The 14,080-nt window shown below is 41.6% G+C and overlaps 1 protein-coding gene across 1 annotated transcript in view; it reads right to left on the bottom strand.

Annotated features, from left to right (window-relative positions):
- Positions 1-11,220, bottom strand: part of LOC111261013 (uncharacterized) — a 70,844-nt gene extending 59,624 nt beyond the window's left edge. The window contains exon 1 of the mRNA XM_022834177.2: positions 9,076-11,220. Within this exon, the coding sequence (XP_022689912.1) occupies positions 9,076-9,231 (156 nt within the window). The 5' untranslated portion in view covers positions 9,232-11,220. The remainder of the gene's footprint in view (positions 1-9,075) is intronic.
- Positions 11,221-14,080: the final 2,860 nt, after the last annotated feature.

Here is a 14,080-nt window from a genome sequence, read left to right as displayed (position 1 = left end):
GGGGGCGTCCAAAAAAAGAGGCAGAACGGATTCGTTATTGGTTTCTTGATGCTTTCATCTATATAACTAAGGGCACTGCCAGAGAATGTAGTATCTATTCTACCATTGCTGCTGTTACCGCAGTTATGGCTACTGCACCACAGAGCGTAACATTGGTAATAGCAACAGCATCTGCAAAAGTGCGGATCGGTTATGTTGAAATCCAACAGCGCCGTAGCCCCGTTTGATCAATGTTGCCTGGCATCACGTCCCGGTTTCACGTTTATCTTACTAGAAAAAACGGATAAAGTCAGTTCGTGTCCATGCCATCCTGCGATATCTCGACTCGGGACTTTGTAGAATAGCGGACTCTATCGATCCGCTTTAAATCCCTCGCAAATGAGCTGTCTAGGTACGACACATTCTATTGTTATAACTAAGCGATACAAACTCTATAGATAATAGGGCAGCATTGAGAGCACATAAAAACGCAGTTAAGTCAATATTGAACAGTGTGGGTTGTCCTCTAAACCCGTACACATTCTTTTTTGATTGCCTAATTTTGAACGGAATAGACCTATTCCATATGATAGGTGAAAACACGCTAGTTATTGCAGCACTTTGACACAATCGGCTTCTGCAATGCCACACAATTCCAGATATTCGAAGTGTTTAGAACGGCTATATTCGGCCTTCTGGATAGGGTAACGCAGATTTATCTTCAGACAGCTGGGATTAAACATTTCGTGTAAAGTATTTGGTTCAGATTTGAAAATCACATAATGTAAATGGGATCTGCCGATCGGACACCTCTAAAAATGTCAAGCAGGGAAATAATCTTTGTCAGCATTACACAGTTGCCCTGGAAGGAAAGAAAGGTATGATTGAGTTTCAAAACACATGATGTTCAGCCTTCGTTACTGTTTTGTTCCTCAAAATATTGCGAAGAAAAATCCTATTTACCTACAAGAACAATTTGGCTAGTAACAAGTCGAATTAATAATTCTGGAAGATATTGCGCGCCGTTTTGCATACAATAGTGGCATATGTATTAGTTCGTCTGTAATTTTTTGAAAGTCGGTACAAACAAAATCCCCAAAACGGCTTCCAATATAGCTTTCAATAATAACTATTTTTTTGTTAGGAGAGCCATAGCATCGACTTACCAAAAAGGCCCGTTACCCAATATTGTTGAACCCAAGACTATCAGCCAAGAGTACGATACACGCGGAAGAAGAGCACTTGCCCCTTACCTCAGTGCAGAAGCGTTCCACTCCCGGACAATGCACGTCATACTCTGACAGCGTCGGTATCTGAGCATTCACGGGCACAGGACCCGAGAGAAGATATCGAGATGAGGTTTTCATTGAGGGGATTTACAGGGACGATCCGGGTACAGGGGAAGATTTCAGCTGAACGATGTGGGTAGCCATGCGAAACACTTGGTGGAGTATCCAGGGGCCATGAGATGATGGCACCGTGCTTACGACACAGCACCCACTAAGACTGTCACCACATTAGGCGCCACAGGCGTTCTGTTTGTGAGATTACCTCACATGAGAGGCGGCAGATAGGGAGGTAGGAGGCACAGGGGAAAGTTGTGGCTGAACGCCTTGCGACTTTAGCCATTGGCCGCTGCTGATCGTCTGTAAACTGCCGCCGGAGAAGGGACAACGGCATTATCATCCGGAGAAAGATAGCGTAAAAGTAAGTTATTAATTGTGGTCAATGCAAGATAATAGTCTACCCGGCCGCTCCAGCGGCAGTGAGCCATCATATACAACGCAGGAATTGTTCGCATTTTTTGTACATAAACCTTAGTCGTATGTCGAAAGATGTGTGACGAAAGGGGACATCATATTATCCATAAATGCCGCTAAGCACCACTGATGAGCTCCGGAAGGGGCATCGAGCGATGAAATAGAAGCCTGATTCTCAGAGATTCCACAGAACTAGAAAAGATAAAGTAAGATAGACCCTCACCAATTTTTATCATTTACCTTTATGGTAGTCCCTGCAGCCAACGCGCTTGCTGAGAACGTGGTGGCTTAGGCTGCATTCGTGAAATACCTTCTAGAGGTGAAAACTATAGACACCGGTCACCCTCTTCTATACGGTGTTGCCCGTATATTTGATCCATATGTATGGCCGTTTATCTCTTGATTCCATCTCAAACTAAACCCACCAATTGTGTCCGCCACGATGTACACATATTCATAGACATAGCTATGTCGATACATGGTACAGCTATTCGTTCTAAGGTCCTTGCTATGGGCAGTTTTGTGAAAATTGCTATAACATAATCTTATCTAAAGGGGCAACAATCCGCGAGGACAGTTGTGCCAGTTATTGTCATAAAATCTGGCTGCTGCGTTGCGTGAGTCAGAAACTGGTCAAATCTGGTTGATGTTACCAGCGAGACTCTGTTTTGCCTAGCCTCCCTATCCCGCAAGACCAGACTACAGTTTACTACGACGTCTTAAACCGCAGCGGCCGTTATCTATTTGCATATTTCCGATTTGCCTTCGGTATTGAGCAATTCTATTAATCCAGAAGGTGACCCGACCGAATCGTTCGAGCCAACTGCACTCACGGGGTAGCACTAGATTACGCGTCGCCCGAAAGAGTGCTCTCAAAACGAAAATCAAACATAAATTTTATCAGCTTCGTGAGTTCCTATTTGGATATGTGTCTACTAACTTTTGTATCCTTTGCCCATGGAATCGAAACGGAAATCAGGCGTCATTATCAGACAACTTACTCATCTATCCATTTGATTGGTTTCAACAGTGATTATCTGTTGGCTGCAATATTGAGAACCTCAAGTGCTTCGGAAATGCGGTTCCATCCTCCAAGGACACGTGAGACAATAGACAAGCCAGACAGCTAAGTCGCATCTGCTAAAATATGTATGTTCGACAATATGGAAGCCTCACGGTCAGAGGTCTTCCTTTCGTTCTTAACAGGCTTTCGAAAGTTAACCTAGTAATCATGAGTATCGATCCTTTACGAGGGACCTCTCTAAGATAAAAGTCTTTAAAATAAATGCGGTTGATCTTCTGGGTGTAGGTACAAATAAGTCGAATAATTCCACATTACTGTATACAATCATGATGATAAAGACAGAGAAGATCGAGATTTTAAAAAAGGTGATATTCTCTTCCTGAGAAAAATAATCATGTAATATTGTGCCATAGCTGTTCACGCATATGGACGTGATTGTACGATCCGTATCACACCAAATTCTGATATATATATATATACATATATGCTGAATTTCGTATAATTTATTTCTTTATTTGCAAAAATTATGTAGTACCTGTTGTTAGCGGATCTTAAATTGCTGCAAATTCTTCAATCATTGCAAATAATTTTAAGCATCAAGAAAAAAAAGAGGAAAAAAGTTACTCTTTTATTGGCAATTAACTTTATTAACTTGTAAGAGGCCTTGCTAAACTTGATACGTCAGTCAATCACGTCATCATTATTATAACACTCCAAATATTGTGCATAGACCCTCTACCGATAGTCCTCTAGATAGATTCAATCACGCTTTAGCATTTCTACAAATGATAATCGGAATAGCAGTATTTTGAATTTGACAAATGAATGTTTATACATAAAGTTGGAGCATACATGCCTTCAAGTCTTTACTTTTTATGCTGTGCCAAAGTTTTGTTAAGAGGTTTAATCATCTCATTACGCAGTTACCGCACCATATGTCATACTTTCTCGGGCCTATTTACGGAAGGAGCACCAAACATTGTAAGCCTAAAAACCATCTAGGGCGTATAGTGCGCCTTACTGAAGACAACAGCACGCATAACTCAACGCGGAACTCCGTTCAGCTCCAAATCGCTAAAAAATACTAAAAAAATACTGATTCCGATTGCAAATTAGCGCGGAGTTTTTTTTTTTTTCCACTATACAAAGCGGAAAATAAAAGAGAATCCACATGTGAACCAGCCAGCAAACTGTCTTTCTGTCGGTAGCAGTGATGATATAATATTTAACAAAGCTAAGCAATTCTTTTGTCCACACAGGGATTCTTTGATATATTATACGTTTTATGTTAATATTTATTATTTTGTTTAGTAGTACGATAGGACACAGCTAGGATGGCAATGTTCCTGAATTTTTTCTATTCTCACCAGTTTCATCAGTCGATAAATTCCGATAAGCAGATGGACCCAAAATGGATATGAATGAAAAAGGCCAAAAATCGAATGTCATAGCTTTTTTCCCTTAGGTGACATTGAGATAAAAATTTTTGCATAAAATCCAATGTAGGGCGTATTTCTTGGAATCAACCAAAAGTTCTTCATGAGCTGAATCGGTCTGTAATACACTTTCAGCCACCTAGGTTCTACTTTTTGGCTCGAAAGTGCCGTTTGAAAGCATAAACTTAGCAGTGTGTTCTAGGTAGTTCCTGACACCAGTTGATAAATCCTGATTAGATGATACAGGTCGTATACCTGCCCCGAAAACCTTTCCAAATAAAAAAAACGCGATAATTCTACTAGTTGTATCAGTTTACGTATGTAACAATGGAGTAAAAATTAACTTTTTTGAACAAATTTCTTATAGATATCATTTGAGAAGCTAAAGCGAAAAATGCAAACTTGATTTTTGCGTAAAAAATATTTAGTTCATTTTCAAATACAAATCCTAAAGTGTCCAAAAACGGATATAAATATTAATTAGAAGAAAATTACTCGGATATAAACAATCAAATAGCAAAGGAGTATCAAATATTATCATGACATCTTTAATTATTTTTTATAAGAAAAATTAAAATTCTCAAGTTCCTTCTCTATCAGTGGTGGTTGCCCATTAAAAGTCGACCGAAGGCCAACTTAATTCGCGCATGTCCCTCATAGATCGACTGACGTCAGACCCTATTCACATACACTACGGAAACAGGGTCGATCAGCCAACATTAAAAAGGACCCGTAATTACATTGTAAACCAGCATATTACGAGAGAGACAAATCGAAAGCTGGCTGAATTCCTTAGCAAACACATTAGAACAGGCTGATAAATACTGGTGACGGATTACGTAAAGCATAGCAATTACCATGGGATAATTGTTGGTGTATATTTATTAAGGTCTAGGTTAGGTTGGGTGTAACACGAAGAGATCACGTAAACAAATAGGCGCAGGCTAGAAGCCTTCAGGTTCGTTAGGCGCTGTTCAAAATTCAATAGCATTTCGGAAAACTTTTCATTTATTTTGAATAGCAATTAAAAGATAAATGCTAAGGTGGCAATAAATGTGCAAAAAACTTATGCACTAAAATTGACAAAAAAAAAATTTACAGTATTTTGAACGCAATTAGTCCTGAAATTCTATTCAAAAATGCTTGTTTGGGACTAATAAAATTAAAGCTGTTATAGAATTTTTCAAATTAAGATATAGAATTTGTTACTCTGAAGAAGTTATTAGAAACGGCTGGAACGGCAAGCGAACTTGAAAGATCTGTGAAAGATTTTCGATCGAGTGCGGGTTATTTAGGAAGAAAGAGGACGCAATGAGATTGGCCAAAATGGTACAGTGTTTTAACTAATAATTCTGCTTTACCTTGCAGACCCTACTAGCCTTTTATGTAACAGTCTTTTGCCATTTTCGAGGGACACATATTATTTTAATAACGAGATGTGTAGAGGACAATGCGCAACCGCGATAGGCTCTAAAATTTTAGGCCGCAATTTATCCGCAGTTAACTTTATGGCAATTTGAAAAGTAGTGATGGTATAGGCATCCTCGGCGCCGGTTATCCATCCACCAAATCTAATGAAAATAAGTGCATTTGCTTTTCGAAACCTTTGGATCGTTTTCAGAGTAGAATCTGTTTATAAACATCCTCGTCTTTCAATACAAAGATGTTACTATGCGAAGCATGTTTTAGTGAGCTCATCGTGGTCCTTTTTAAGGGTCTCACAAATCAACAGAAATTCCTTACTAGATACTTTACGAACGACTAAGAATCGGGGCAAGAATGATCTCCTTTACGAGGTAGGCGATGCGGTAGGATTAAAGCCTAGCTGACGTCCATTTCCAAAAACGTCATCATATATAGGAAAATAGGTTTTTAAACATAAAACGTAGCTTGCGAATATGTTTATATGAATCATGGTGATACAATCAGATTATCGAGACTAAAGCATTATTACATGTGTCGGTTGTTTTAAGTGTAACCTTCCAGCTTCAGTCTATATATATATATATACGCATTACGTTTGCCACACCTTTCAGTTTTGTGGTTTACCCTGATAAACCATAACATGGGAAATTTATGGTTTATATCGATATGTGGCTATACACAATCGCACCAAGTGAATCAAGTATTTGCTCAGTTTCCTTCAAAAACCCAACAATCGTTGTTCGGCAATTCGTTTTATATTGACTCGGCTCTATCAGCCATCTTGTCAGTGAATTCTCTACCAAGTGTGTGGTAATCATAATAAATGGAATAGCAGATAGCAGAAAGACAGCTTCACTGGGGGGTGTTAGCGGGGTGGGGGAGTAGTCTCCAGAAGTGAACGTCCAATAATGAGTAAAGCTTCATCCTAGGTCCGGGCTAAATTGAAGCGTCACAAAATGAAGTAAAAAAAAGTAACTCACTTGAGCTTTAGATCAAATATAGAAACAACACTTTACGTTGTAATGTAAACGCGAATGTATACACCGGATGAATATACATTTCAATACGTTTTCCGCTTTGAAGTTTAGGTGTCCTGCAGCATTTAAGTGTCAAATAAAACGAATAACTTAGAAACGAATTTAAATGTTCGATCAATGTTGTAAGGCATAAGGCCAATATGATTCATCATCAATATTACTGTAGGACAAATTTAGAGCGTTCGGAGCTGTGCGGCTCGGGCTAGTCCGACTAGAAGGATTCAGCGGAGTTCTGGGTTTAAAGCTTAATGCTCCGACGAGAGAGGCGCGAAGGCTAAAAACAGTCGTAGTTGTGGAACTAAGGCTAGTGATCCGCACGTACAAAATTGAATTGGTGTTTATCCTGAAACGTGAAATATATCAGTCTAACAAAAATCGTAAGACACTAAATATATTGTTATCTTTTTTGTAGTCCATAGAAATGTGTTCCTTCGAGCAAATGCATTTCAATATTTGATTTACGAACATCTGAAACAAATCGCTTAGGCTGCAATATGGTTTAATCATTTGGCCAATTTCAATGAAACTTGTATAGTAATTGCTTCCTTTTTTTTTTGGGAGTAATATCGTGCGGTTTGAAAATCTCCTACCAGGAAAAAGAGCCACGCCCGCGGCTCTTTCCTTGGTAGTTGATTTTTAGACAACTTGGCTATCAATATTTACGGCTAGTATAGGATCACGGCCGAAGGCCAATAGTGCAACAAGTTACGATGTACGCCATCAAGCAAGTCCGTTTGGTAGCCTCTTTTACGAGAGAAGGCAGCTTGACCTCCTAATTATTGCGGTGTCATATACACAAACACCGTATCGTAGCACAGCACGCTAGACCGCCCACAGCTCATGGCTTAATGCTGCCATCGCAACAAATGAAGGCCCGGTTGGTCGACGTCCTCTGGACCTATTGCTCGTCGTACAGCCACTTCTGCGTTCCACTGCTGGATCAATAGAGAACGCCAATCGCAATTTATTCGAATCTCATTAACAACACGGCAGAGGACACAGACGTTGGCTTAGCCTCCTACGTGAATTAAAATCATTATCACCTGCAACACCCCTTACTGTTTCTCGCCTGATGAAACCATCGGCATTGTACTCGACGATGACCATTTTGACAATACACATTCTATTACATGCGCTAGCCGCCTGTATCGACCGTAACAACGGAGAGACACGCTATTGGCGGGAACATAGGTGGCCTAAAGTGGCATTGATACGGTGGTTGCATGAGCGTCTGTCGATTGGTCATCGGATGTCATAATGATCAGCTTCTGCACGGATTGTAACGGATACCTCTATGTGCTTGACAATGGGTGGAGGCGTCCGTGTGTGCATATCTGTGATGTGCTATGTTTGAGCGAAGCACAGGAGGTCGTGGGTATGATTTAGAAGAAGATAGCAAGCAGTCTAGATTTGATTCAAATTTCCTGGAGAATCGTTCAAAGCGACGCTGGAACATAGTGGGAAAGAGAGAGCGGGAAAGAGAGCATATGGTTGCCACCGGCCCGCCATATGGAGGAAACTAAAATAGGGGAAAGAAGGCAGGCAACGTCACGCGGAAAGGACTACAGCATTGTCACGCAGCGCGACGGCTGGATACACATCAACAATGTACCCACAATTACGTCCGTCGTCGCCACGCCGCCATGACAACAAGCACCTGCACAAGCTGTATTCCGGCAGTGCCTGCTGCATGTCCCTGCACGAGGTATTATTACACACGAGCACACACACAGGTATATGTATATACATACACGATTCCCGTTTGTACCCGTGCATTGACTCATACGCAGGCAATCGACAGTCTGGCATTGCCTGCATACTGCTTCGACAATGTCGAGCTGCACTCTGTTCTGATTGCAGTTTGCAGGTGAGACAAACTCTTTTTGGTAGTGGTAATAATAGGAGTGAAGGAAACACGATGGCGGACCAGAGAAGGGATAGGCCAAGTGACGGAGCAGAATGCGATCGTGGTTGAAGGATAAGCTGGTGGTTAGGTGTGACGCGCTGATAATTTCTGCATATATATACAGTCTCCTGTTGGCAAAAAGTAATCTCGGTTGAACGTCCAAAGACATATCGGTCTTTAAACGGCGGGTGCTTTCATATCACGCACCTTATGTGTCAACAGTTCATATATATATATATATATATACGTATGTGTGTGCATGAGATTGCGTATCTGGACGTGTTGGATGTCAGAGACGTCTAAATACGAATGCTCATGTTGACGTTGTGTTTGCATTAGAGCCAGGTAATTTTAGTGGTCTCTGGAGGCATCCTATTACCGGATGACGCGTGGCGTAGCATAGGGACTATTTTGTTGATTAGCTTTGCTTTCGGTCGAACTAGGCATTATGTTAATATACTCGTTAATATAATGGAACAAATCTTCTGTCGCCCTACCGATTACTTACCTTTAATTGCTGCTCTGAGGTTTCCTGCGGTTGAAATACCTGCGGAGGTTCCGAGGCTGCCGGAGGAATACCGGCTGTTTGATAAAGCGACGTCTGGCTGGGCAGACCACCACTACTGATACCGTTTAGGTTGTTCAAGCTGGCCATAACCAGCATGTTGACTGATTAGAGGTGCGCTGCTCGCCGACGACCGAACTCTCGTCGGCTTCGTTCGTATGCTTGTTACTGTTAATACCAGTTGTACGAGTAATAACAGTAGCTTGTGTTGATCGAGTCGAATAGCCACCTGCGGACGGCTTGCAGCTCTACCGATCAGTCGACCTCGCCTGTGCCAGAGCGTTGGTTTGCTACGGTCGATTGTCCCGCCAATTCGTAGAAAAGGTCGAACGAACGGGATGGCCGAAAGACTTTAAACTAATGAAAAACTCGATGTCAATTAGTAAGACTCCGCAGACTCTATTATTTCATTATGATTTTGACTCTGTCTGTTGTGTCGCTCCTCTCACGCTGCGGATGCACATAACTGAAGAACCTCTAGCAAGAGATAAGGAGGAAGGAAGAGGAGAGGGGTGAAAACCGGGGATCGGATCGATCAGATTCGATGGAACGGCACAGTCAATCAGTGTAGTTAACGCTGACACCCGCAATCAATCCTACTCGACGTCAGCGTGCTCGGTAGTGGCGCGTAGTGCACATTAGACTACCGGCTTTGTAGTGATAAGGGAAATGACCACGATTATATACTACAATGATACAACTGAAAGCAAAGAGATATTCGAAACCACAAAACAACGGCAGTCACTCCAGTAATCAACAACAGGCGGTGCCGTAGTCCTCGTCACCGCCCGTCTCGTCGGGTAGACGTAAAACAATGCTTCCTTTTCAACAAGCGTTATTGCTCAGTATATCAAACATACCCCGAGTGAACTCGCTAGCAACACAACAGGCAACTAGAACTGGTGGGTCTGCATCCGAGTCACGCGATGAAGAGTCTGTCAAACGGCGACGTCAGCATCCTGAAGATGAACGGGAACACTTAGACATTTAGTTGCACTAATTCTAGCCAATGTGTCAGCTACGGCGACAGTTTGACCTGTACTGTTTCCGCATTGAACGCTTCGTCTCTCTCTTTTTTGCTTGGTCGGTCGCTCACCCTCTCTCTCCCTCTCTTCAGAACGAGAACGTACTATTATTACACGACTGCACACTCATCACTAGGAGAGAAATATCGGCACGCGACACCTCAACTAACACTTTGTTATCTTTCTTTGCGATGCTAAGCTATCGCACTTTTGACGCTTATCTTTTTTGCATTGCTAATTGAGAACGATTGTATAAAATGACGCAGAAACACACTTGACAAAGAGGCCAAGGGACAGAGCAAAAACTCGACGCTCATCTTTGTCCGCATTTGTATTGAACAATGTATATATATTTCTCTGGCCTAGCCATAGTCGTTAGTCACTGCAGTGATATTGTTTCGTTGTACCGTATCCGTCTCGACATTAAAGCATTTCCGTCTAGAAATTGGGATTATAACTATTCACTTCCGGTCGAGACCGAAAATGACAACAGGCACAGGTGTACACACTCAAATACACATACACGCAGATACAACTCAAAGCTCTTTTGTTGGCGTCATCTCCTGCTCCTCGCCCTTTTCGTTTTCCTCTTCGTCGAAATTTCGTTGACGATCGTCGATAACTAGTTGACGCTTATTGAAAACAGACGCTAGTAATATTACTATACCAATAATAATAATAGTAATTATTATTATCCATCATTAGCGTATGGAATGAGACATACACATAGGCTCTTAAGATAGGGAGTAAGTGCCGTATGCCGCCGTATGGTACGTTTGTCACTCTCTCTTGCAGCTTCCGCGTAGAGTTTAGGGCCGGCTGAAGATAGAGTTAACTGGACACCTTATGATACGGCTCCCCTTCGGCGTTCCCTTCTTATCTTTGGTTTCTCCCTCGTTTTCACTTACGTAGAGTGGCGCTAGCTGGCTGTCCAGTCTGTGGCGGCTGATGATGCTGCTGAGGCACCGTGTACTTTACCATCAGTGACACGACGACCGTCACACGCTTCTTGCTGTTAGACGTCTCTGGCCGACTGAGCCTCAGACCACGTGTGAGAAGCGATTCGCTCAGCTCGATCTCGATGTTACCGGGGAGCGGTGTCGGACCCGGAGAAGAGAGAGCGTCACCATTTAGAGGGAGGGAGAACACAGTCAAGCCGAATCGAAGAACTGTCAGCGATGGCTGGAAGGGTGAGTGGAAGGAGGGCCCCAAGGGGAAGAGCCGGATTCGAGGGAAAGGGAATGAGACAAAGGGACCAGCAGCTGCAGCAATGTTAGCATTGCCACTGAGGACCGCAATTTTCCTTATACTTTCGATTGATAGACATATCGAAATATTTGGTCGAAAGATCGACAGAGTAAGGACGGAAAGTTTGAGAAAAGAACAGACGTTAACCTGATATCTGATAGATATAAAGGCTGACAAGTTTCAAGTTGCAGTTACAAGATCAAGCATGTCAAAGCTGGTGAAGTTTCTACATATGCATGTGTATATTTGTCAACGAAATGGATAACGAGAAAGATGGGGTCGCATACAGCAGAGACCATTTGCCGTCATCCGCTGAGGAGTATCTTGTATTATATTATCTTGTAAAATGTCCATAATATTCTTGTAAACTTTGACAGACTTTTTGGTCGGGATCTGTTTTCTACAGGGACGACGTTCTGTCCGGCACAGAGGAAAGGTCTCCATTAGTGGAGAACTGGATTTCCATATTGCATTATTTGCAATTCCTTTATCTTAAGCTCTGAGGAGTTTTAGCTGCTCGCAAGGCAGCTCGACCTTCTTTCGAAGGGCAGACCTTCTTTCATTGGACACACGGAGCGTAAAGCCAAATGAAAGCTATTAGTCAGGTTTTAGCCAATGAGGCGTTCTAAGGTTTACTAATAGACCTTTTGAATTCACCGAATTCAAAGCATGTGTTTTCGAATTATTCAGTTCTATCATACTGCCTACATATCGGTGATGGTAATAGGTAATATCTTCTCGGAAACTGGAAAACTCAAAAATGCATTAGCATACTAAGGATAGTACGAAACACTTAAATCACTGAGGAAAAGTTTGGAAAAAAACATCAAATGTTTTCCCTTTATCTGTTATCCGATTAGACTAAGTAGACGTCTGTCGACGACGATAACAACAAGGAAAGATAAAGCACTCTCAGCTAACAAAAAATGATTATGTGGGTGGTGGTCTTGCGACCACCAGATCGCGAAGTGATCAAAGGGCTTTATTGCGAACGTTTGCTTTCAATTGACTCGTCAACCTGACACAAAATAAACCCGTATTGTAATTTTGGAACAGATCGATTATCCGACTTTGTAGGTAGGTAACAAGTAAACCCAGTTTGTCGGGGCCACTTCTTCATGCACCACTAGGGGGATTGATCTGGGAGCTAAAGCAAGCATATATGCTCTATTTTACAGTTAGTTCCCCATACTAACGTATAAGAGTTAAGGGAGCGACGACCGATTATCTCATAGAGTTTCGTCTTAATCTGGCCTCATTCTTTTTTCCTTCCTGCGCTTTCCTCTTTTCATATCTTAATTTTTGCGCATTTTTGCCGCAAGAAGGCTTCTAACCTAATAAGGTTAATTTTATTCCAGAGAGCCCTCGAGCACACGATAGCCTCTTTTATTTTTTTGAAAATTGGCTCGTTTTCAGAGGCAGCATAGACATTCAGATACTCGTATACGTAAGTATACATACACTTGCCGCTTATCCGTTTCGACTTAAAATTATACGTCTTATGGCAGATATTTGACGGCGCTCGTAGAGAATTATTTATCGAAACTTAGTAGAGCTAGTAATTTTCGGGGAAGTAATCGCATTTTCAGTTTGGATTAAGCGTAGCATAAGCAAAAATGCTAACGCGACCAAGATATCTGGGATGAACATATATATCTAATTTAGCTAATAATGTCCTGGTTGGAACCAATGAGGTTCCGTGCGTCTGGCATAGGGACAGGGTATTTTCAGCGAAGAAAATTTCGTCTCCCTCACAGCGTAGAAATAAATCACAATATCCGTTATCTTGTGCAGATTAATTGCAAAAGCTAATCTGTTTCAGGACAAAGGCTTGGATAAAGAAACAGGAAATCTTGGGAGAAATACAGAAAGTACAGACGATGACATGACTATGTGTTTACACTGACGTCGATAAGAAATGATCGTTGACCAGAATTAAGGGTTAATATGCATCGGCCTTGATCCTGTTAACGCATATGACGACAAAGCCAACAAAAAACATAAATCGTAATATTTAGGATGCTTTATGAGAAAAACAGCCCGATCATATCCTCGGAAAATACGTACACGAAAGTTTCAAGAAAACCAAGGAACTCAGACAAGGCTGCCTAATAATGCCGGTATTTTTTGTCCTGTGTATAGTAGAAGTACAACATGAATTGATAAAGACACCGAACTAACCTAACGTGCAGCGTTAGAATTTCTTCAAAACAAGGTAATTCAGAATAACTGCGCTATTTTCGCAGATGGCCTAGTTTTTGTCGCACGTAGCGACCAGGACGTGGATATATATATATATATATATATAATAAGATACTATACATGGAGACAGTTAATCTGTTCAATTAAGGCTGCAAAGAGCCCCTCAAATTTGAAAGGGGGCTTTAGTTCAGAAGAAATTTACAGATATTTAGCAGTCACAATTAGTTCTCGAAACCGGAGAAAATATGGATTAAAAAGTTGGCTAAGGCATTCAAATAACTTCATGCCCAGGCGCTATAAGCGTCTAGCAGATTTTAGATATCCAGGGCTCACCAGAAACACTTACCCTGACATGCGAAAATAAGCTAACAATAATGTCGCGAGCTAGCAGCAAGGTGTTCGGGAAGGACTCAAACATGTGGCGAACAGGGTCACCTGAATATAAGGGGAATATACTATCGTATCAAAGTTTT

Source organism: Varroa jacobsoni, unplaced genomic scaffold (genome assembly GCF_002532875.2).
Source record: "Varroa jacobsoni isolate VJ856 unplaced genomic scaffold, vjacob_1.0 scaffold_509, whole genome shotgun sequence".
NCBI lineage: Eukaryota > Metazoa > Arthropoda > Arachnida > Mesostigmata > Varroidae > Varroa > Varroa jacobsoni.
This window is presented reverse-complemented; position numbering and strand designations above follow the sequence as displayed.